This window comes from Hyaloscypha bicolor, assembly GCF_002865645.1.
Source record: "Hyaloscypha bicolor E unplaced genomic scaffold K444scaffold_183, whole genome shotgun sequence".
NCBI classification, from domain to species: domain Eukaryota; kingdom Fungi; phylum Ascomycota; class Leotiomycetes; order Helotiales; family Hyaloscyphaceae; genus Hyaloscypha; species Hyaloscypha bicolor.
Window position 1 is genome coordinate 1,506,425 of NW_020194685.1, and position 24,406 is coordinate 1,530,830.

A 24,406-nucleotide genomic window follows, 5' to 3' on the forward strand; every position below is an offset into this window, starting at 1 on the left:
GCGCGGATACTTTATGACGCGCCTCTGAAGTGCATGTTGAGATTGACGATTTATTCAGCTTCTTGCGGACAGCAAGGCGGGAACTGAGCCACCGAACCCTACAAAAGCTGCACAACTTCTGCTGTCTCAAGCCCTATGCCGAGGCGAGCTTCGGACCACACAGTATGCATATTGTAAAAGCGTTGATGAGACATGGAACTTCCTTCTCCTAAAGAGTATTGAGAGCAAATCACTTCTCACCAGACCCATGAATTGCACCTTTTAACCGATCTCCACCCCAGCCAGACAAGCTGATTTCAGCTACTTTAGGACTGGAATATAGAGCATTTCAAGCAAGAAACAAAGCACGAACAGCGGAGTTCGGTACGCGACCTCACGGCCACTGCAACTCCACACCGTGGGGTTGAAACTGTGTGAGGAAGCTGAGCCACATGGGTGTCATACCCTCGGGATCTGTCATCCGATAGAACCTCCAGGCACTGCCAACATTGCTGGCCGTATACATAACTCCAGCACTTCCACCGAGTAGCGACTAACAACTGAGGTCAATTTTACCCCGGAGATTTTGGCGGTGTACAGTTGAGGCACACCAGCAGGCCAATAGCCATCTCTAGTTTGAAATGATCCAATTGCAAGATTGCCACAAGACGCCTTCTTTTTCCAAACACGAAAAACAAGAACCCGTATGAATTCGCGGCGGTCTCTCAAAGCTTTGCTACTACAGTTGACTTCCTGGAGCTATGAGTGGGACGCACAACGTCTTTCTTGAGGCAGGACAGAGCTCTCCAAGCCTCCCCTTTGGGTGGCTTCCTCGTAGAGAACTGAAGACCAGGAGACACGGAAAGGGAGTCGAGGAACAAATTTGTGAGACGGCTTTCGTTACGCTGACTTGCGCGGAAAGTCCGTTGACCCCGCACAAGAGCGTTCTTAACCTGCGGAATCGGCAGGTGCAAACCAACTCTCAATCGAGCACGCCTTTTTGGGGAAGCTCGTAGCCTTGACAGCAGCCACAACAGAATCAATCCAAGTATTATACGTCCTTCAAATGGCGGCTTCAATTCGAATCCAGAGCGCGTCACCCTTCTCCCCTGGCTGAGTCAACGCGTACTTACTCAACCAAAACAATACAGCAACGCAAAACCAGAGCCTTGACTGAAAGCGCTTGTCCTCAGAGCCTTTCGATATGATTAATTCAGAGCCCGAGGAATAGAAAGTTGGACAGAAATGCAGGGAGGAAAGGAGAAAGAAGAAATCTTCCACGGTGGCTTTATTTCAGTGGCATGTCAAGCGCGCCACCGGAGCCGAAGCTGGGCAAATTTTATTCCGACCTCCATCCTTCCCGTTCATCTTCAAGATTTATTATATCTTCAGACACACTGCCCACGAACTATTCGGACCGCCTGCCGAAGTTGGCAGGGAGTGTTCGTGATCTGCGATGTTCGAAGTTCCTGCTGGTGATTGCACCATGGATCCGGTTCCGTTCTGGCCATCTTTCAGCAGATGCACAATCAGGAGGCCCAGCCTACGAGTCCTTCCACATTGCTTTAACGCTCTGTGTCCGATATTTGATGGCAAGAGCCATTTGTTTTGCTTCTTGGAAGATTAGTCTTACTTTTTGAGGCTTCGATTGTTTCGAAGATCCTGTCCTTGCCTTTCAATTTTCCCTGCTGCGATCAATGGGTTACACCGTTGGTCCACGTTAGATTCTCACCATGAAAGAAACACTAAGTGGCCTTAGTTTTGGGAGAGATTTATGTGCAGGTCGATCACGTCTAGCTAGGCAGTGTACTGCCACACGCAGTCTGACTCCGTCGACAATGCAGAAGATGTGGGCAAGCCAAGGAAAAAGCAAGGAGAAAAGAGAACCAAGCAGCAAGCAGCGCAAGAAAAGCAAGAATCACCGATGTCTGACGTTGAGGCTCGATGTCAAAAGAAACATTGGAAAAGAAATCCCTCCATCAACCAATCATCCAGAAAGTAGTAAAATTTCGCTTCCGGCGAACCTCGCTCCAAAACCATCCATCTAAAGCGAGACCAGGATCCAAACATCCTATGGCTTACTTTGCAGAAACTCCTTCAAAATATAGCCAGCTCGCAGGCATCTTTTCCCTTTCAGACCCTTATGTTGTTGGCGAGGATGTGTAATTTGGTCCATGGGCGCTTCGCCCCGCGCAACAGATGTGATGCAATCATCAGCAGCCACCACTGCTACTGGCCGTGTCTCTGGCTGATTGACTCAGTTGCCATCCTCTCCACCGGTATCATCGCCGTCCTCGTAGTAGGAGTTCTCACTCTGATTCAATTCATCTTCCTCGACGGGTTGAGCAGGGGCATTGCCGTCAATGAGGCTCAAGCCCATTGTGATGCCCGCCATTTTCAAGGTAGGGAATTCCAGTCCAGCGCTCAGCGAAGGATCTTCTCTCAAGCGCCTGACTCGTTCCTTGTCGCCCTCAGAAAATGCACACTGGATTTTGCTCGTGGCAAATCTCCCATACTGCCTCCGCCTCGCCTTCCCAAGATGCAAGAGCCAGTCAACGATGTCTCCATAGTCTTTACTCCGACTACTGAATGTTGGCCCATTGTAAGGGTGGTAGATTCTCTTTAGAAATTCGTTCACAATCAAGGGATTCACCCCTACTTTAAAATCGCCCTTTCTGTCGCCGGTCGTGTTGATCAGTGTTCCTTTGATAGCTTTTAAGCCTCTAATGTTTTTGCGCGTGACCATAAACTCAAATGAGGCAGCGTAGCCTCTTGGATTCGTTCTCCAATCTTCGTCGAAGAAGAAGTCTGATAAATCGAACCTCGCCCCTCTTCCTACTCTTCGTGAGAAGCGTTGTGCTCCTCGTGCGCAAGGTCTTCTAGCCCGTTGCGAAGGAGCGAATGGGGTATCGGTTGGCAAAACCAGTGATTGGGGTCCAACGGTGGTAGTAGGAAGTTGTCGTGGGTTTCCTAGAGCAGCCTTTCCGATATGGCTATCTTGGCGGTTACCCGTATCATATGTGCACACACACCGCACGAGATCACCCAACTCCTGGATACGCTCACGTACGAGACCTACGTCTGAGGGTGGTTGAGAGCCAATTAGAGGGGGAGGAGCGGGAAGCACGTAACTCGTACTAGCTGCCGCGGAAACCGGGGCGTTCAAAGGATTCTTCTTTGTGTTTTTCGAAGCTCTCTCTTTCTTATTCGCACCACCCTGTTGAGGTTGTCGTCGAGAGGCGGTTTGAGGGGCAAGGATTGGAGGTGTGTAAGTCATGCTAGCTGCAGCAGAAGCCTGGCCCTTCAAGGGATTCTTCTTCTTAGTTTTCGGAGCTTTCTCCTCCGTATCTGCACCAATCTGTTGAGACTGTTGTTGAGGGGCGGTTGGAGGGGCATGGGTATCGGTAGCTTCAGCCGCAGCTTCAGCCAAGGGATTTCTTTGTTGAGCTGTGGCGCCAGTGTTCGATTCCTTTACAGAAAGAGGTTAGATAAAACAATCCTTGTGTCTTGGAAGGGAAGATATGGACCGCGTAGACTCACATCATGTCTCTTTGTTGGCCTATCTGATCGCGGATTTCCCTGCTTGACTGATATTGCACGCTCTTTCGCACTTGGGTTAGTTTTCGTCGAATTAACAGCTGAAACAAACTTTAGCTGAATGTCAAAAGTAAAGGCGAGATGGAACTGCTAACTTGTTTGCTGCCCATCGCCATCCTCCGAATCATCTCCCGTGAGGTCGATAGTCTCAGGACGATATGGAGAGCGATTTGAGTCAGGCGGAGTAAAAGACTGAGAAGCCATGTCGACAATTATTCTTTGACAACAGGCGGGGAGGCCCGAGCTCAAGAGATTCAGGGGCAACTCAGGGGGTGGGTCTCGTGATGACGCCAACCCAATGTCGTGCAAAAGAAAATTAGAAGTAAGTGGAATAGGTGCAAGGAGGAAGAAGCGTAAAGGTAACCAAAGATCCAGGAGATCTAAGGCCAGATGGTGATTGTCTGGAGTTGAAGAAAAGTCACGAGGGAACAGGTCAGCAGACTAGTTTAAATAGAGCTTTGGGCTAGCTCTGACAGCCTAGTCTGAGGCTGGCCAAAAATTTACAGCTTGGAGCCAAGGTGAATTTACAGTAAATTTACAGTGGGGACCAGCATCACTGCTGCGAGGGATAGCATGAGACCCCCAGCCTTGGTCTCGAGTTCTTCAACGGCTCAAAATCAGCAAGTGAACCTACGCGGAAATATTACGCTAAAAGGACTCGAATTTAGCAAGCTAAAGCCGTCAAGTCTGAAGTGAGATGGTTATGTAGACACCGTATCCGTCGACACCACCAAAGAAAGGAACAAGGAGAAAGACGCTTCGCTGATTAGGGGAATCCGCACATGTATTCAAGAGGAAGACAGGAAAACGGTACTCAGAAGTTGTTGGAAGTATCTCGCCCCCATAGCCTTCTCCACACATCCACACATATCTCCCTGTATCACGTCTTCATTTCCTTGCACAAACGCTGAAGAGACTCATATTCTGCATCCCAAGCCCTAAAGTCACTTCATTAGAGGCGGAGAGTTCGAGAGGCTTTGATAGCAAGAAGCTCGACCTGCACCCCACAAGTTTGGTGTGACACTACCAGAATCAAGATTTATTATCTGAGCCGAAACGTGCAAAAGAATAGGTAGAGAAAGGCGGTGGATGCAGTAATATGCAGGCACCCAAAGACTTCTGCAAGCTGAGTCTAGATGGTTGCTGAAGGAAGGTCTGGAGGTTGGTTAGTTGACCAAAATTTGTAGCCCTGACCTGTCTAGCTCAGACAGCCAGCCCACTTTGCAATGGAAATTAATGAGTTTCAAGCTTGATAAATTTGAATCAAATTTTTAATAGCTTAGCTGCTTGCACCAAGGATTGGGAAGAGCGCATCTTAGCATGTAATTCACTTTCTATTCAAGGAACTGCTATTACCACAAGTTCCAGTCGAGGGCAAATCATGCAGCAATATAGTCCGATCTCTTAATGCAGAGATTTGGAAGAATCGATTGTAAGTTTAGCTCAATGGAAAGAACAGAACCGCGAGGAACAGCCCAAGCAGTCGAAAATCCAAGAATCATGTCCCCAATTGCGAAATTCTGCCTTCTGCCTCGAAACCTATGCGAACAGCATGCTAGAGCTCCAAGAATCCATGGCAACCCCCAGTGTGCCCTCAACAGCCCATCGAGTATGACCAAAGTATTCGCAGTCGAGAAACCATGACAGATTCGCAAAATTTGTAGAGCCTTTTTCTCAGAGAGCAATTGTAGAAGCCTAAGAGCCACAATGGTTTATAAGAGTGTAAGGAGTGACAGGAAGCTCGGCAACTATTCCCAAGGACGAGGAACGATAGGAGCGGGAGGCTAGGAGAAGTTAGCTATCTGCCACCCTCGATCCCTGAAAGGTCAATCCTACATCGCAGAAGTTGACTCGTCGCTGAACGCGACGGTTGCCATCAAGGTAGCAGCCACGACTCGCAAGTCTGCGTCTACTAAACCAGTCCTATGGGAACGTTAGACGCTTGGGCCAATTTGATGAGTCCAGGGACCTCTTGCCTTGACTATATCCACATCAGCGCGAGTTTGTGAAGCAATTTCCACATACTCGATACGCCATTGGTATCGATCTTTCTCGAAATGCTCCTCCAGGGCATTTTCCTGTGCGTCAGTGAGGTAACAGGGCCAATTCCAGGCAGTGTAAGGGTCGATGGGCGTGGATTGGCGAACTTGGGCTTCATTCGACGCAGATTGGACTTGACATGGAGGTTGGAAGTTGGGCTCTTGTTGCTCCTGGATATAATCAGAGCCTCATTTCTCTCCTTCGAAATTAATTTCATCCTAGTCCAACTTACATGAGCCTCCTTTATGCCTTTGGCAGCACCCTGCTGTGTCTTTCTCATCTGGACAACTACTGCAACTCCTAACTTGAACTTAGATTACCTCCGAGGGTGGTGTAAAGCATGGATGAAATGAATACCTGGCTCAATGACCCCATCCATCTCCTCCCCATTGCCAGACGTAAGGTCGGTGACACTTGGTGTAGCAGGCATTGTTGACAGCAGATGACGGGCTAACAACAAGAAGATGTGGTGGCGTTAGTGCACAGAGTGTGTAAATCTGTGGAAATTTGTCTTTGAAAAGACGTGGCATTGGTGCTGTTGGAGTGTCGGGTTGTCAAGAGGAAGAGGATAGCAAGGTCAGCTGACTAACCCCTGAATCTCGCTTCGACGTGTCAACAAAGAGACAACGTGGAGGAACTGAAAGAGATGAATTTTTTCTGTTATTCTGGGCAAGTTGGTGCAAATAACGCCAAACAACAGAGATAAAGTGGTTGCTTGTGCATGTCATTTCTTTCACTGAGAAAAGCTCCTTACACAACAACCTACCCTCCAAAGCCACAATCTGTCGGTCTATGCAGCAGAATATCATGGAATAATTTGATGAATAACATGATCAGGAGCGGGACAGTTTTAAAGCATGTCAGGAGTAAGAAGCTCAGTGGTATTGGTATCACGGGTCATCAGTTGAGAGGGACCTTGTGGCAAGGTGCAAGGGTAAACATTGCAACGCTGGTGCACGGATAACAGAGGGCTTTATGCTTGCACTACCTCATTGCACGTGAGACCTCTTCCAAACTGCCATGCGGATGCTGAGATATTTGTCGAAATTGACCGCTTTTTCCATTTCTGATAGCTAAGACCAACTCCTGCAATGGCTTGCCAAACTCCGAATCACACATCATGCATCTACAGGCTTCCACCAATCACCATTAAGTAGAAAAAGAATGGCCTAGCAAGCTTTGGGCCACTAAACACAGACCCAGTGAGACCCTCCTTCTATATACGAGCGCCGAGCAGTGGAATCCATCGAAATCCATACATATTACGAACGAAATTCATTAAACATCATGATAGCCAAGGATTCTCTCCCTGTTTCACTCCACCGCTATTTCTTGAAGGCGCAATCCGCTCCATCGCCACAACCACCTCCAGACCCCATGCATGTCTTCCCATACTCATATTAATTGCGTTGGGTAGAGGCCAGGCTTGTGGAGCGTCACACCTCCTCTTGTCTCTCGAAGGAAGACAGCAATGACAAACAAAAGGTATACATTTGCAAGCTCTTGAATGCCTTCTATCCACCTCCAATCGGTCGTCTCGACAATAAACCCAGCATAGATAGGAGCAGCGATTGCTCCCAGGATAGCCACATATGGGAAGCAAGCTATAGGGCACAGCTCTATGGTCTGGTCGATAGTTATCACTAGAAGTTTCACTGACTTGGGTAGTTCCTACATACCCGAAGAGACCTGAGAGGGCTCTCATGACAAGAACAGTTGCAATATCCTTTCCCAATGCCAGCCCGATGATGACAATTACGAAACGCGCACATGCCCCGACGTAGTAACCATTCGGTCAGCAAGCTCGCAGCTGTTCCCCAAGATATCGGGGTCAGCACACTTCTTCAAAGTATGTTCGGGAGTAGAATGTTCCAGGAACTGTTGGATATTGCTATAAACCCCGTACAGAGGAGGGAATAGAGTAATACTCCGAGAAGTTGGGACTTACAAAGGTGCAAGGAAAAGAGGAGCAAGGGCGCATGCAAAATTGAAGCAGAATAACCCAAGTTGTCCAAGTTCAGTGGATACCACCATACCCTAAAGCCTTCCACCATGCCATCAATTTCACTGCTGTATGCTGTTGTTGAAGACCAATGAATAGTGTCATGAGACACAGCAACAAAGTGATGAATGCTTTCCGTGCAACACTCCAATTGAATGGGTTCTTCTTGCCTCCACCCACGAAATTGAGGAGTATATGTTCTTGACCGTTTCGGTAGATAGCCTCAGTCAGGGTAGAAGTAAGTCGAAGCCGACTTACTTCAATGGTCCTTCTGCTCATTGTCCGAGTCACTCTTATGGAGATCTTTCAGGAATGACCCCTCCACAACCCTTCTTTTCTTCCTCGTTTATCTTTATCTTCTTCCTGTTTCTTAGAAGGCAAGTCCGGCGAGGAGGAATCCTTCGAAGCTAAAGGTGATAGTGTTGGCTCATGCTTCTCGATCCCCGCTAGGTTTGGTGTTTCTTGGTTATTAGCCGACATTCAAGAAGGGTTTGGATAGGCTCCAAAGTTTAAGTGAGAGAATTCCATCCCAGAGGGAGACCTCCATGATATTCGAGCATCGTGAGAACGGCCAGCTTTCAATGGAGCCTCAACATAATAATCCGATCCTTCCTATCGCCGTTTGTCGTCATTGGAGTGAGGGACCGAGATAGGACCGTCGAAAGAAATTCTCGGTGAAATCCAATTGCTGGCTAGAAAATACCGATTTTTCTGATAGCACTTGGATTAAGAGTCAGAACTAGAAATGGACCGTTCCTAGATAACGTTGCCGAAGCGCTGACGTCGAAATTGAGGTGCTTCACGAGATCGATCAAAGACTTCCCTTCAGCCTCTCTGAAAGACCCAGAAACAGTTTGGGAATCATAAACCCACTTTAGGAGCAAAGTCTATGCAGTACATGGTGTCAATATCGAACTTAGACGTTCACTTTAAGCAAGTGTTTCCTCTAATTACTTGCGTGAAGAGAGAATTATGTACCAATCTTGGCAGAGGTCCAGTTATTTTCAAGACACCACTGCCGCCGCCATTGCAGAATCTTTGACAAGGGGTACGAGGCGAGCTTTTTAAATTCCGACCTCCTGGATCCTAACAGACTTGACCCGTGTGGAGAGGTCACTTTCAGAATTCCACTCGGATTGATTGACGAAGCTGCATGTGCATGATTTTTTTAGCTTGGAACAAATTGGAGGCTCGCAGACCCAGAAGTCACAGCCGGCGCTCAGAAACCAGGCATATACTTTGTCATTACAGATATGTAAGGTGCGTTTCTAGAACGAACGAGCTTCAAAACAGCAAGCACTGTCCATGCAAAACATAAAGCCGAACATCGAGACTAGCAGTAAATACAATTTTGTACATATCGTAACGTTCATGACTCGTTCTCTCATCGTTCCAACCCAAGTGGAACTGTCCACTCTCATACACATCGAGAATCCTAAAAATATGATGGCTGGCCTCTCACCACTCTAGAATTCACAGCCTTCGGTTCCAACTTCCTCAGCGAGTATCTGTTACTTCCTTTCCTCTGATTCTCGCGGTCTTGTCTTAACCTTGCCTCAAGACGATTCATCGCACGATTATTGAACCACTTTTTCCAGATTTTACGTCCAAATGCTCCACCTCTTGAAGTGTGTGTCCAATAGTGACCTTCATATCTGCGTTGTTTTGGGCGGCCATGGTAGCCTTCACTTGTCAGCAAGCGCTTGAACAAATCAACCCTGAACTTACAGCGTCCATTATGTTGCTTCTTCCTCTTGGTAAACATCTCACACTCGCCACAATAATGAAGACTGCTTGGCATCCAGGATTTGATTCTCCGATGCAGCCTCATATGTCTGGTGTAGCATTCGCAGTGATTTGATGACCATCTCGTCCTACATTTCCTCTTCATCTCTGGAGTTGAACGCCCGAGTTCTGCATTGCGTTTGCAGACTGCTTCATAGGAGGCTTTGTGGCACTCATATCTGTGAGGATATCGTGGAACAGAGTTGTCCTTGCCACAAAGTGGTCGAATGTCGGTATTTTCGAGGAAGACAACTTCTTTTGATGGTGAGAGGTTATACATAGCCTTGCTGGAAGGTGTGAGTAGGAGATCTCGGGGAAGCGATGTTTCAAAAGGCATTACCATGCGAGACGAAGACAAGTGAGATCATTCGGCGGACACGACCCAAGGATCAATGACAGGATCTCAGGAGGGAAGGACGTAAATTGAGGGAAAGCCATGATGGGTTAAGATTCTCTGTTAGAAATATATGTGAAGAATTAGGGATGATGTTCAAGTGTTCAATGTTTTCTTCGGTTGAGGACTGAGATTCAAAGTCAACTTTTGAGGAAATTGAGAGGATTTATGTAGAATTTCAAGTCGCGTTATTGAAAAAACACGGGAATTCAAAATAGCAAAGCTGAACACGCCTTTGACACGCTATCACGAGATTGTTGCTAGGCAGCAACCAAGCCCTGCTAAAAAGGGGGGCAAATGCAAGCACATCGAGGTCATGTGCCAGGCAACAGTCACATGATTGCTATTTATAGCATTCGGCACGTGCACTCAGGGGCTAGATTTGGATAAGCGAGAAACGGCAACCGCGAATTACCATTTCACTCTCTCCTTCTCATCCACACATCTTCACACTAGATCTTGTGGGAATCTCTCCGAATCTGATTCGATTAAGTTCTGGCGAAGTCGGACCTGAGCACCCAGTCCAAATTCAACTGGGCCCAATTGTTTGGGCTTCCTTATCAACTGCTCTAGTTGACGTGCGGTGGCTTTTTAGGATTTGTGTGCTGCTGCTGACATCGACAAGCGCGAGGGTTGAATGTTTCACAGAGCCGAATTCAAGCTGTGGCCAAAGCCCACGGCGGGTTTATGACCTCTTCACTCGTCAATGTGCTGACTGGTAGAAACCGAATAGCAATGGGTTGCCGACCTCGGCCCCGTCGAAATGCCCTCGAAATGCGTCTCGAAGCTTTTACTAGTTCCCAGCTGCAAATATATAGTGAAGACATAGCTGGCGCTCATTCTAGGCTGCAAATGATTTGATTTGCGATTTTCGAAGGGATTGCCTCCCTTCTCGAGCAGTGTGTCAAATGAGTAGAGTAGAGTAGAGTAGTGGGTCCTACTCATACTCTACTCAACCAATTATAGCGCTACTCATACTCTACTCATACTCTACTCAAGCTACTCATGAGTAGTATGAGTAGTGTGAGTAGGTACCCACGTGACAGATAGACGTAACAGACTAGCCTAATTAGGTAAGCCCCCCGTCTAGTACCGCTCTAGCGCCATGTCTCTGCCTAATTAGGCAGTGGCATTACTTAGTAAGCAAGATAGGGGAAATCAAGATTCTAAAGAGTATAACTAGTTTATTATTATAGAAAATTAGTATTTAGCTAGTCTTATATAAGCTCTAACTTACCTTTACTAGGGCTACTTAATAAATACCTATATTATTTAATTATTATTAAATAAATCTTAATTTATTATTGTCACGTGACGGCTACTCATAACTACTCATACTACTCATGAGTATATACTCTACTCTACTCAAATTTTTAGGACATCACGCTACTCATATTCTACTCACGCTACTCATGAATATTCATGAGTAGTATGAGTAGCATGAGTAGTTCTTTGACACACTGTTCTCGAGTCTTTTGAAGCGGCAGAGTTCTTCGGATACCGGCCCAGGGTATTGGCACCAGGGTCATATGGGATACTGATATGAAAATATTGCATCGTTTAGCCCTCGAAAGTCCTAACCGAAAGGTCATGCCCAAACCAGGTGGCCGTCACGGGCGAGAATGCCTTCAATTCTCAGTGTTCTCCTCTCAAAACATCCCAGCAAAATTTAGCAAGCTTGCGCAGCCCACATCGGCAATCAGAATCGAAATCCATAATTTCCATGCTTATTTTGATACAATTAAATCTTTTGCTAAAGGTAATTTCATGTCGACGCCGCCAAGTGAATTTGCATTCTTTATTTTAGCGAGCTGCGGAACTGCTTAAATCTATACCTTCGCGTTTAACTCCGCTCCTTCCTCTTCAATCTTCTTCGAGTTCCTCCCTTCCACCCACTCCGGAAGCAAAACCACAACTTTACTCACTGAGTTGATCACAAAAGCAGACGTGCAGGAGAGGTTCGGCGTGATTCGCGTAAGCCGACATAAATCAGTGGTGTCGAAGTGTTCTTCGAGGCTGACTTTTCTAGAACCATCGCAAGCCGCTCCCAGCCCTCCCGATCTATGAGGCCTTTACATCCGCTCCGGAACGCTGTCAACACACAGCTCCTCCAGATACGCCGTTTATCATGGCAACAATCCCACCGGTTCAGTATACCGTCACACTTATGCCCCTTAGCGAGTAGGCTTTCGACGTTGATGCTCCATGCAATGCAGATACTGATGAAAACAGCCAGCTCGGGGTCGACATTTTTAACGGCTAAAGCTGGCTCTGGCGAGAATGAGGAGACATTCTCTCTCTACAAGAAATTGATCTGTCAAAAGGTCACCTTTTTCGACAAAGTATTCAACAGTCAATTCACTGAGGGAACATCTCAACAAGCTACCTTGCCCGAAGTCGGCCCAAAGGCTTTCCATCTCTCCCGCGCGTAGCTCTACAAGGATGCCACTGAGATCTTAAAGACCGATAGTGTGATGAGCCGTATATTAAGCTCTTTGTCTTCGCCGAAAAGTATGGTATTACAAAGCTGGCAGACAAAACCGCGATTGGCTTGGTTGACGTGATGAAGGCAAAAAACTAACATACGTCCCACCATCGACTATAACGGCAAAAGTCTACAGTCTCACCCACGCGGCCTCGAAGCTTCGAATCCCCATCTCTCGCTGCGCAGCTTACATCATTTTCAATCGGGAGGAGGAAGCCACCAAGCTAAATTGGAGCAAGGCCAAAGTTGCAAGCAGCAATCTCGGAAAATCCTGAACTCGGAAGCGACAGCTTGGAGGTATTTAGGTATCAAAACGGCAGCATACGGTCTCTCTTCACCATTGTAAATAGCATGCCATAAAGAAAACAGTATGCCACTTCTCAACTTCCTCATCCATGTTACTACGAGCGTCTACTCTCCCTTCAATGATCGATAGCAGCTTGAAACACTTGCAACTCATGAAATATCACACGACTTCTGTTGAATAACGTCAACTGCCGATTTTAAAGTTGCAAAGGTGTTGATTCTATCTTACGGCACCCAGTATTCACCTTTCAACATGTTTATTACGCTTCTTAAACATCAGATATTCACTCCAAGATGACTGATATCGGACGTCTTTCGGATCCCAGCCATCCTATTTTCCCACCACACAAGACGTTTATTTCAAATCAATGTCCAAAATCCATCAAACCTTCCAACAAATCAATCAACGGCCAACAGAACCATGATGGCGCAAATCCGAGAAGTCTCTGCTGAAGTAGCGATGGCGCGTCTCCTCATGCACCAGCCAGCATCTGACGAGTGAGCCCCCTTCACACTTCAACACACCACGTTAACAATTTCAAAGCCAAAAAGGTCAGCCCGAAGTCGAGAAAATCACTATCAAGGTCGGCACTGGCAAGGATGCCCGCCATTTCGAAGTCCATAAAGACCGTCTCTGTGCCCGGAGCGAGATCTTCAGAGATTACCTCGCAAGTAAACCGTCCGTCACAGAGATTGATCGCCCCGACGAGGACCCTTATGTATTCTCCCTCGTCATTCAGTATGTATATTCTCGACTGCTTCCGCCTTCCTTGAATGATCTGCAAGCTGTGGGATATTCAAGAATTCCCCCTTTCCAATGTCACTCGAAGTTGTGGGACCGTCAGAGGTCCTTTTCTTCAGATATACGGGAACTTGGAGTACACCCAAAATCTCTCCTTTCTAGTTACATTGGGAACTGGGAGTGCAATCGCTGACTGGAGATGATGCAGGTACCTCTACAGAGGTACTCTCCCCGACGTCATCCCCCTTCCTCCATTCATCATCACCGTTGAGCAAAAGACCCAACTCCTCAACTACCTTGGCAGGGTCCGCAAGTCCGAATACGGAAAGCCATTCCAACGACCTGCCCGTGAGTTGTGGCCCGAGATCGCAGAAGCCTACGCCGAAAAGGTCGGCCAGCCGATTGACCTCCTTACTATCGAAATGAACGTCTGGGGAGACTGGTACAACAACCTGGACGAACTGAAGCCCCATTTCGACCGCTTGTACAATAACTCAGTCACCTTCAACGGTCTCAACCATCCGATCAGCAATTGCGCTCATAACCTCCGCCGCCGCATGTTCTCTTTCATCGACACTCTCGAGGAGCAGGCAGAGCGTGACACCAACGGCTCAACTTTCACCAGATCAATGAAGAAATCTACTGGTCCTAGCGAAAAGGAAGAGGAAGAGGACGCCAGAAGCAGAGAAGGCCGCCACAACCTGCAAAGGTTAATCTGTGTCTCCGAGCGCTACCGTCTCGACTCGCTCACAGCAATCTGCATGGACGCTCTCACCCAACTCTACAAGACCCACCACCTCTCCCCCTCCGCCCCATCCATCTTGTACATCTACTCGCAGACCAGCGTTGGCTCCAAGCTCCGCCTGTATGTTTCTCGATCCCTCGCACATGCAATTATGAACAAGTCGCCAAATGATGGTGGAATTGGAGGTGTTGAGACGGACTGGATTTGGGATGTTATGAAGGAGAATAATGAGCTTGGTATGGACGTGTTGGCTGAGTTGAGAGGAAAGAATGGGATGAAGGTTGCGGAGGCGGAGGATGCTGACCCCTGCGAGTATCATTGGCATGGAGAGGGGGATATTTGCACTGCTAAGTTGTATTGAGTCTGGGGGGAAGCTGGAGGAAATGGGAAAGGAATGGAGTTTGAGATGGTGCGGATACCCTCGAGGAATTTCAATTGCAAACAAATGAATTTTATTTCTGAATTCGGGTCCACTTGACGTGATTTCGCCTTTGCCTGAAACTATCTATTTACCTTAATCTAATACGATGTTAGTTACATTCAAATGTGTGTTCTTTGCATTCAATTTGTAAATACCACGCCCGCCCCCCCTTTTTTTTTGGCTAGAATATGCTATTTCAACGCATAAGGGTCAAGACAAAATATCTTCAGTTCCTGAATGTTCATGAGAGCTTGGAACATTCTAAAGGATCAGATGCGTGAGAGTACAAGGGGAGCTTAGGACTTTTCCCACGGCAAGAGCTTGATTGAAAACGATATGGGACGGATGGAGTGCACTTCAACAGATGAAAAATAGTACTGACGCTAAACCTCTTCTGTTCGTGGCTTTTCTCAGGAACTCTATCCACGGATAGCGGGTCCAAGTTTCTCCTTTTACCGCTCGCTGTTAATCGAGACAAGCTAAGTCCTGAATGTTTGCGCGTCCCGTGACTACGGATAGTTTCGGGCATTGGCAGAAGGACAAAGCTAAAAGCTCACAATCGGGGCCATGATTTTGAGATAATATCCCTTTTCCATTTCATAACAAAGCAAAACAAGAAAACCCAAAGGAGAGCGAATCTCGAGCTATCATAATAAATACAGATCGATTCCGAAGAAAACAGACCACAGGAAGAAGGGAAGAAAGGCAAGTAAAAAAGCGCTCAGCCAATTTTGTGATTTCTGGACCACTCTTTTTTCCATCCTCATCCTGCAAGCAAACTCCTCGAATCCACCCGTGCTTGCCACGAATATTCTGGCATAAACAACCAGCCTCGCAGAAGCTAGATCACTACACCCTCTCATTGCTCCCCCTCACTCTTCGGCATATTCCGCAGTATTAAGGATCTGTGATTAAAGAGACAAGAATTGAAAGTAAAGTGCCTGTTGGTCGTGTCGATACCGGAATGACGGAGGTATGTCCGATGTGGTGGTGTAGTCGGCTTAACGGAGCGAGAATCCCTTCCTCTTTCCCTTTTCTTCCAATGGTCTTCCACTCTCGACTCGTGACTTCTTTTCTTCCAGCTCCATTCGTTGGCGTTCGAGTTGTTCCTTCATCTCGCGATGACGCGCGTACAACTCTTCTTCGCTCTGCTTCAACTTGCTCTCCTTTTCGGCAACCTTCTGCTGGAAGACCATCTTCATCTCGGCCTCCATCTTGGCGAGCTTTTGCTCGTGCAACGTGCGCTCTTCCTCTTGCTTGACAGCTGGGTTGACCTCCTTGAATACACTTGGATCTTGAGCGACACCAAGAGCGGTGAGCTTCTCGGATCTGTAGTTCTCGTACAGAGCGTTGTTGGTGTGCTCCTTGAGTTCCTCCATGTGTGTTCGGATCAACATCTGGCGCAACTTGACGAAATCACAATGCTCTTCGTTGTCGACTTCGATGATACCCCATGGGTATTTGCGTCCACGGACCTTACGGCCATCCGCGCTCGTGATCTCAGAGTTGGCACCAACGACGGCGAATGGAACCTTTGACATGATCTCGTTGTTCTCGGCAATCGTCTCGTCATCGTCAAGTTCGTATCGAGGACCCTCGAATATTTGGATATCGTGGTGCTTAATATCAGCGAGGATCTGGAAAAGTTAGCCTCAATTAAGGAATTGAATTCATCAAATGTACTCTGGCCTTGAAGGCAATGATCTCCTCATCAGTCATGGTATCAGCCTTGGCAATAACCGGAATCAAGTTGACCTTGGTATGCAGTCTGCGCATGACCTCGATGTCCAACGGCTTCAAAGCATGACCCGTTGGTTGAATGAAGTACACGCAAGCATGGACCCTGTTGTCAACAATGTTCATACGATTGACCTTGTTCTCCGCATCCAAGTAAGCATCGAAGCGTTGCTCAATGTTGTCCACAATTGGTCGCCACGACTCATCATTGTTAACGAAATCACCAAAACCCGGGGTATCAACAACAGTCAAACGTAAACGAACGCCGTTCTCCTCAATGTCCGCGCTAATAGATTGAATGGAAACCGTTTTTGGGATGATGTCGAGACTAGGTCCTTTGCGCTCCCGCGGTGGGTAGAGCGAGGTGTTGAAAAGGGTGTTGACCAGCGTGGACTTTCCGAGGCCAGATTCACCTTTGGTTTGTCAGATATGGATGAATCACACGTGGAAGACCCAACATACCAACTACCATAACGTTGAAGTTGAATCCTTTTCGGACACTCTTGCGGTGCCACTGATTTGGCAGATTCGCAAATCCAACATAGCCGGTCAACTTTCTTCGGACAATGTTTCGCATATCGCTCGCCTGCTGTGCAGCAATCTTTGGATCAGTTGAGCTCACACTTTGTGGTATCTCCTGGGAAGATACGGCTTTGCCATTTTGTTGCGGTGCTGGGGAGGCTCGAGTTGGTGCCACTGAGGGAACGCCATTTGTAGCTGTGTAGAAACATAAGATGTCAGCCCAATCATTCGTGATATGCTTTCGTGCTGTCTGACTGAGCTTCTCGGTCACCCAGTCTTCCATGGATTCCTCTTTCTGGATAGCGATAGCCTGAAGGCTTGGAGTGTCGACATCGAGCATGCTGCGATAAATTGGCACTGCGGGATTCGACCATTGGTGACGATGCAAGCTTCCTGGATAGATCCGAGGGTCGCCAGTGCTCTCAAGCTCTTTGACTACCATGACTGGGCTCTTCGAGGAGCTCTCAGAACGAGTGGCCCGCGACTGCAGCAGAAGGCTAGAGAAGGCGGATGTCATCGTGGAAGAAACCAGCCAAGAATTGTTGCCTTATTCAATCCGTTTGCAAGATGTGTGAAGAGGTTGGATATGGTGCTTGAAAGTATGCAAGCCCTCTGGGCACGGTATTGCACCGTTGTTCCACAGCGCTATGCCGATCGAGAGTGTTTTGGGTGTTTATGTTCGACCAAGTAGTTTTCGTGACGTCGAGGGTGCATTTGGCCATGGCTCCCGGGTTCCTGCTCCTTTGAAAAGAAATGTATTGCTTACCCATTGTCTCGATTACGATGAAGAAGGATCGACCGTGTTTGCGGTGAAGGAAGGTGCGAGGAGAGAGTCTGCATCAACGAAGGTTCGAAATTAGCTTCCGTTTTAACTGACGCTTGTATTCCGCGGCAACGTTCAGATGAATACAGATAATTTCAAGACAAATGGCTGTGCACCTGTGCCTCGTATTGATGGGATGGGGTGATGCGCAACGCAGGGAATACGATGGACACGTACCAATTGTGCTTGTCCAGCTGTCACTCGCGTCTTTGCGCAATCGCAGAGGTTTCTTGGTCTCGGTACGTCGCTCGTGAGACTCGATCTGCTGCCGGCGCGACGATGTCAGTGGTGGTGTTGATGTTGGGAGGATGTGACAAAGTTTTGTGAGGTCGGCCGTGGACTTCACGCGGCAAAAGGGGGTTTTGGGATATTGACAGGGATCGTGAAGCTGTCATTTAATTGTGGCGGATCATTTGCGCGGGCTGCAGAGAAGAGAACGCACCGTATCTTTGGCCGAAGGCACAATTGAGGGGCCAGAGGGCTACAGCTGTCGAGGCTCCTGGTAGGCAGAGGTCGTACGTGCTCGAGGACGAGGAGGAGGAGGTTGCACGAAATAAAATGCTGGCTCCTGTGGACTCGTGGAGAGGTCTGAAAGGGGGCAGACGCTATCGCCCCGATTTGGCGTAGCACACCATTAGCGCAGCACGTGACGCGACTCCAGTGGACCAGAAATTCTCCATTCGCGAACGGCTTGGGCTCAGACATTAGCCGGACTCACTGTGATTTGGCACGCAATATAAGGGGAAATCTGATCTTCATCCCAGGCCGACGAGAGAGAGTAGGGGAGAGCGCGGCTTCTGAGGCTGGCATCTGGAGACGGGCGTTACAGAGTCTACAGACCAAGGTGAGTGCCTTTTCAGCGGGCCCTGCCGAGGCGGCTATCTCTCGTTTGACAAGATCTCGCTGACACGAGGGGAGAGCGCAGGTCTCGTGACACGGCGTTGCGGCGTTCCGGCTCTCAAGCTGTGGTGTTTTCGCTCTACATGAGGGGTAGAGCACTCATCACGTTTCTCAAGGACTTGTGCCTGATAAGCTGAGGTCGTTGCGATATCTGCATTCTGCACGCGTTGCGCTCACGGATCGGGGAATTTATCGCAAGTCGCTAGTTGTCTCAAATGCACAGTGCCGACCAGTTCCTGCGGGATCAACAATAGTCACTGTGCCAATGGATTCCGAACAACTTTTTACAACCAAGGCAGAGCTCCCAGAGACATCGAGCACAGCGGTTGTCACAATGGATCCTGAATCGTCTGCTCCAGCCACGAAAGCTTCGCAAACCCGGGCCCGGATGACTTCTCGGACTCTGACATCTCAGAAGACTGCTCCAACTCGGACAGCCCATTCCCAAAATCGCCCCAAAAAAAAAGGTCTCTCAAAAACGTGGAAGCCTTATCTTGAGCAGTTCACCTTGTTCCCAAAACTACCAATTGAGATCCGCCAGGCTACCTGGAGGTTTACTCTCCAACCTCGGGCTGTCGAAATCGCCTACACCTATAATCACGGGTACTATTCTCACGTCGGGATCCCAGTAGCTCTGCGTGTCAACAGAGACTCCCGCAATGTAGTCAGCTTGCTCTACCCTCTCTGCTTCGGCAGCATCCTCCACCAGCCAAGAATTGTGTTCAACTTCTCGATGGACACGCTATGCTTTGATGAGATGATCTGGACCGAGCTCCCTAAATTCCTTGTCAGTCTCGGGGATGTCGAGTTGAAACAGATTCAATCTATCGCGGTCGACCGTTTCATCGACGAGGCCCGCAAATGAGACGACATGGGCTATAACTTCTATGACAATATGGACTGCTTAAAGATGGCGGTTGCTGCGATGCCTGCCCTCCAAGAATTCTTTATTGTCGTCAAAATCGATGGTATGTGGCACGAACATGGTATCCCAGAGGGCGATGGAACTACTAAGCTTTTTGACGAGCTCCCCGATGACGTTCAGGATTACTGTTTCGAATTCCACTTGGATAATTTTGAGCGGCAGCGCAATTATATGGAGAAACCCGCCTGTAAGGACCTGTTGAACGGCTTCGATGTTCCCAAGATAGGTTCCATCTGGGGTTGGCGACCAACCAAGGCAAAGTAGACGTTCTCGCCATGAGATAATGGATTCTCAAGGATAGTGGGGCTCTCGAGCGGATAGTTATAGACTATTCGGGTCTACGTGGTGTTGCTTCGGAGAAATCAGGCACAGATCTAGATTTCAAAAAACATCGGGGCTCAAGAGCGTTAAGGTTTGCTGAGATAGAAAATCGGAACAGAGTTCGATTTGCTTTCAAGACACCCAAGGGGCTAGCGTTAAGATGGCTTATGAATCAAGGGTCATGATATGCTGGACCGATATAACTTGCATCAGAGGCAATCAAGGGGAGCACCATAACTACTGTCTCTTATGCCATGTGCTCCCCAATTCACGAGTTCACGATAAGCCACTACTTCGCGAAGTCACGACCCCTCATCTGCATCCCATCATCCCAATCCACATCGTCCGTGCAGCTTCCCATGCCACCGTCTGTGTCCAAGTCCGAGTCATTCACAGCGTCTGTGCCACTGAAAGATGGGATCGTCCGGCGGCTCAGCGAAGACCGTGGAGTTCGGACGACGCGGTGATCGAGCACGGCCGAGGTCGATGGTGTTTTCAACCCAAGTTGAGGTCTAGAATCGGGGAATTTGACGACATTAAAGCGACGGTATGGGGCACCAAGTCTGACGTCCTACCAGATGTTTGTCCTCGATTCTCATCGAGAATTAAAATACGCTGCAGCGACGCTTCCATCTCTCAATTCCAGACCTGGAGCTCCGCATACTTCAGAATCCAAGGTACAGTTCCGCAGAGCTAGAAAGATCAGGTTGAGGCATTGTGCCACCTTTCTTGGCTGGAGCTTGCCACTTTGTAGAAGCATCGAAGGGCCGTGGAAGATTCGGTTTCGATCTGTTTCATTGCCGAGGATGTGTCAGCTGCTCTTCAGCCACACTTCGACCTCCATCTATATCACCAAAGCTTTCCTCACGGCAGCCAATTGATGCCCGAATTCTCAAAGATAGGCTACGCTCATTTAACTAGTTTGGCAATGAGAAACTCAAATCTGGTGCTGCTGGAGGTGGTTGATCGAGCTGGGAGACCAAGTCTGCCTGTTAATGGTGATCAGAACCCCTTCCATCAGGGTACAAGTCGCGAGCGGAATGAGCCTATTAGCAGAGCCTGATGCATCGAGTTTCGATCATCAAAGTCTGCCTGTTGGTTCCTTATACGCAGGAGGAAACCCTTGCTCCTCCCCGCTCATCGTTCCCCGCACCTCAAATGGAGCGGCTATATTCTTTCGCGAGTCTCCTGATCACAAGAAAGGGCTGAAATCAGCTAGAGGATATCACAATTTCTTGGAGATGCTCAGAAGCCTCAGAGAATTTGACCCGGAGCCTTAGTATTCTTGCTTCAGTTTGCAGGTCTCATCGCCTTTCCGTCTGGCCAAGCAGTGTGTCAAAAAAGTAATCAAGGTATTCCGAATATTCATGAATATTCATGATTAGCTTGAATAGAATATAATTACCGCAATGCTTAAATAATTTGATTAGATTAGAATATATAATCATGAATATTCATGAATACTTTGATTACTCTGCACGTGACTATGGCACGTGATACGCTGGCCTAATTAAGTAGAGATCCCGCTCTAGTGTCGCCTTAGCGCCACCTCGCTGCCTAATTAGTGGGTCGAAAGCCTTGCAAAGACGATGCTAGATCGGGAGCCATACCTAATTAGGTTAGTATATCACGTGCAATAGTCACGTGTATAGTAATCAAAATATTCATGAATATTCATGATTACCTTAATTAGAATCTGATTAGAATATAATTAATGGGTATTTTTGATGAATAGATTAGATTACTAGCCAGTATTCTAATCTAATCTATTCATTTGACACACTGTGGCCAAGTCAGATCATGGCTTCCCTTGATCTCATTTCGTGGCTATGGCAGCACCCGCTTTTCGGTGGGGCATTATTAGTGCTTTCATTTCTGCTCCAGAATTGGCTGAAGCCAGGATTACGATCCATACCTGGCCCTTGGCTTGCAAAATTCTCTAATATATGGCGATACCACGATGTCGCGAAAGGTCGACCAGACATCACCCTTTATAAACTGCATCAGAAATATGGAGACTATGTTCGACTGGGACCAACAGCAGTCAGTGTCAAGAACATACAAGTTTTGAAGACAATTTATGGCATCAATTCGGGGTATGCAAAGGTAACATCTATGTTCTTTAGTTTGGACGTCCAAAGCTAACATTGAGGATAGAGTTCATTCTACAGAGTGCAGCAACAATTGGCTAATGGGAAACCGACTGTCACTTTATTTACATCCCTGGATGAGGACTTCCATGCTTCCATCAAGAAACCCATCTCGTCAGCCTACTCAATGACAACACTTACGGAGTTTGAACCTTTTGTCAACAGGACCATTCAAGCTCTGGTAACACAGTTGGACGAGCTCTTTGTTAAGCCAGGGCTACCTTGTAATATTGCTACCTGGCTTCAATATTGTAAAGTTCCCTCATCGTGTGACATACTCAAGCTTACCAGAATGTAGACGCGTTTGATACTATCGGAGAGCTCACATTCAGCAAGTCTTTGGGCTTTCTCGAGCAAGGCCAAGACATAGATGGCATCATCGCAGCATTGGAGAAGACTTTCGATTACAGCGGCAAAGTATGTCTCAGAAACCTTGTCACCACCCTCCAGCTGACCAAGATTATAGATAGGTCAAATGCCATGGCTCGACTACGTCTTCGTCAAGAACCCCATCCGAGCCAAGCTCTTCGGCACCAAAACAACGCCAGTCGCAAAATTCGCAAGAGATCGACTGGATGAACGCCTCAACACCAACGAGAAGATATCGAAATCCCTCAAGCAACCGAAAGATTTCCTAACACGCTTTCTCGAAGCCAAAACCATACATCCTGACATCGTAGACGACAAACAAGTCTTCTCCTACACGGTAACAAACATGTTTGCAGGTTCAGACACAACGGCAATCTCACTCCGGGCGGTCCTTTATTATACTCTCAAAAATCCACCAGTTCTCGCCCGCTTGAACACTGAGCTCTCGACTGCCTTTGCAGAAGGAAAGTTGAGTTTTCCTATGACTTGGAAGCAATCCCAATCCCTCCCGTATCTTGATGCTGTTATCAAAGAAGCGCTCCGTCTCCATCCTGCTGTCGGTCTTCCACTTGAACGTCTCGTCCCTGCTCCTGGCCTTCAACTCCCAAATGGCCCATCCCTCCCGGCAGGCACGATCATTGGGGCTTCGCCATGGATAATCCACCGAGACGAGAGCATTTTTGGTGCAGAGGCAAATGAGTTTAATCCCGATCGCTGGCTGCGAAAGGAAGGAGAGACAGAGACCCGGTTCAAGGCCAGGGCAGGGGGAATGATCAGAGCTACGTTTACATTCGGGGCGGGGAGTAGGACGTGTATTGGGAAGAACGTTAGCTTGTTGGAGATTTATAAGGTTATACCTTCGTTGTTTTGGAGGTATGAGGTGAGTTGGTACTTACTAAAGTGAAGGGGGATGTTCGCTAACGGGATGAGCAGATTAGGTTGAAGGATCCTGAGAAGGAGTGGGAGTTGATCAATGCGTGGTTTGTGAGGCAGAAGGGCATGGATGTCTACTTGACGCTGCGGGAGGATAGGTAATAGAAAATGTTAAGTTCGATCCTTTTGATTACTCTCGGGTTTCTGTTCTAGTAAGAATTGGAAGTGTAGATGCCAGAAGAGAAAAAGGAACTCACCCATGGTCCGTCCCGCAACTAGAGCCACATATCACATATTGCATTCCTTTTTCAGCCAACTTATTCTATTTCTTTCCACTGTCCGCTCTACTTTCGTCCAGTCACCTGTTCTCTCATCACATCTGCCTTTCGCGAACAAATCGATGAAGATGGCGTCAACGACGTGACGCGATTAGCTTCTGCCGTTTCAAGGACCTGCCCCATGAGATTCGGCACCAGGTATGTTCAATTCTCCAAGCTCAATTTTTATCTCCAAGGTGTTTGGCAAGATATGTCTTCTCTTTAGACATAGCCTTAACAAGAAAACACCACCCAAGCATTTTTCCAACCGCGACAACTCTTCCCAATCTGGTAATGTTGACTTCGAGATCACCAGATATGGCACGGCACGGCACCACCGAGCTACGCCTTATCAAGCTCCATCCTCACCGGTCGAAGAGCTTCCACATAAAATTAGCAACTCCTGTTGCGCTAGTCTGCCAGGAGTCGCGCGAGGAAGTTGGGAGATTGTACTCAATCTGTTTCGGAACAGCTACCGATCCAGGGTACATCCGATTTTGCTACGACATCGACATCTTGTATCTGAATACCTATGCCCCCGTCAATGAACAACGGAAAGATGTCCTTTCCGTCAAGAACCTCGCGTACGGCGACAACTTACTCTTTTCTCGCAATTTCGATACGTCTCGGACAACACATCTCTGCAATGCCCGCTCTGCAAAGAAAGATTCTCATTTATGACTCCTCGGATTGGAGAAATGTGGTGTGCATGGAAGGGAGCAGGGTCGAAATCTGGAGGAGGAGCCGATGGGGCTCCGCGAGACTATGGAGTTCTTGGCTGGTTGGATGCTGCTCCATTTTCGGCGCGGAATCTGCGAAATAAATAGCAGAAATTGCCAAAGCGGGACTTCGAGATAATGTTCGGAGCGAGGAAGTCAATGGAGAGACGCTGCTGGCCTCGGCAGGGCTGGTCAGCCCTGCTGAATCCCGCCGTTGATATTCTGGAAGAGAGGGCTAGAGACGGAAATTAACA

At 47.9% G+C, this 24,406-nt stretch overlaps 7 protein-coding genes across 7 annotated transcripts; 4 read left to right on the plus strand and 3 right to left on the minus strand.

Moving 5' to 3' along the window:
- Positions 1 to 2,190: 2,190 nt before the first annotated feature.
- On the minus strand, positions 2,191 to 3,780 carry K444DRAFT_710179 (uncharacterized protein; the record flags this gene model as incomplete). Its single annotated transcript, XM_024888215.1, has 3 exons — positions 2,191 to 3,448; positions 3,520 to 3,617; positions 3,672 to 3,780. 3 exons carry the CDS (start codon positions 3,778 to 3,780, stop codon positions 2,237 to 2,239), a joined length of 1,419 nt encoding a protein of 472 aa, XP_024727290.1. The 3' UTR covers positions 2,191 to 2,236.
- Positions 3,781 to 8,845: 5,065 nt separating this feature from the next.
- Positions 8,846 to 9,936, minus strand: K444DRAFT_621768 (uncharacterized protein). The gene is made up of 3 exons (XM_024881970.1): positions 9,744 to 9,936; positions 9,347 to 9,690; positions 8,846 to 9,301 (listed from the first exon to the last, which is right to left on the minus strand). The coding sequence occupies exons 1-3, from the start codon at positions 9,839 to 9,841 to the stop codon at positions 9,054 to 9,056; spliced, it is 690 nt and encodes a 229-aa protein (XP_024727291.1). The 5' UTR covers positions 9,842 to 9,936; the 3' UTR covers positions 8,846 to 9,053.
- A 2,954-nt stretch (positions 9,937 to 12,890) lies between these two features.
- K444DRAFT_267513 (uncharacterized protein) lies at positions 12,891 to 14,519 on the plus strand. The gene is made up of 3 exons (XM_024871454.1): positions 12,891 to 13,086; positions 13,133 to 13,327; positions 13,539 to 14,519. The coding sequence occupies exons 1-3, from the start codon at positions 13,010 to 13,012 to the stop codon at positions 14,434 to 14,436; spliced, it is 1,170 nt and encodes a 389-aa protein (XP_024727292.1). The 5' UTR covers positions 12,891 to 13,009; the 3' UTR covers positions 14,437 to 14,519.
- Positions 14,520 to 15,497: 978 nt separating this feature from the next.
- K444DRAFT_648309 (Septin-domain-containing protein) lies at positions 15,498 to 17,272 on the minus strand (the record flags this gene model as incomplete). Its single annotated transcript, XM_024885447.1, has 3 exons — positions 15,498 to 16,133; positions 16,180 to 16,646; positions 16,696 to 17,272. 3 exons carry the CDS (start codon positions 17,270 to 17,272, stop codon positions 15,498 to 15,500), a joined length of 1,680 nt encoding a protein of 559 aa, XP_024727293.1.
- Positions 17,273 to 18,476: 1,204 nt separating this feature from the next.
- K444DRAFT_267463 (uncharacterized protein) lies at positions 18,477 to 19,415 on the plus strand. Its single transcript, XM_024871453.1, has one exon. The coding sequence runs from the start codon at positions 18,744 to 18,746 to the stop codon at positions 19,341 to 19,343; it is 600 nt and encodes a 199-aa protein (XP_024727294.1). The 5' UTR covers positions 18,477 to 18,743; the 3' UTR covers positions 19,344 to 19,415.
- Positions 19,416 to 19,782: 367 nt separating this feature from the next.
- K444DRAFT_267461 (uncharacterized protein) lies at positions 19,783 to 20,543 on the plus strand. The gene has a single exon (XM_024871452.1). It carries the CDS (start codon positions 19,885 to 19,887, stop codon positions 20,419 to 20,421), a length of 537 nt encoding a protein of 178 aa, XP_024727295.1. The 5' UTR covers positions 19,783 to 19,884; the 3' UTR covers positions 20,422 to 20,543.
- Positions 20,544 to 21,524: 981 nt separating this feature from the next.
- On the plus strand, positions 21,525 to 23,420 carry K444DRAFT_657385 (cytochrome P450; the record flags this gene model as incomplete). Its single annotated transcript, XM_024886153.1, has 5 exons — positions 21,525 to 21,830; positions 21,882 to 22,125; positions 22,173 to 22,291; positions 22,341 to 23,123; positions 23,177 to 23,420. The coding sequence occupies 5 exons, from the start codon at positions 21,525 to 21,527 to the stop codon at positions 23,276 to 23,278; spliced, it is 1,554 nt and encodes a 517-aa protein (XP_024727296.1). The 3' UTR covers positions 23,279 to 23,420.
- Positions 23,421 to 24,406: the final 986 nt, after the last annotated feature.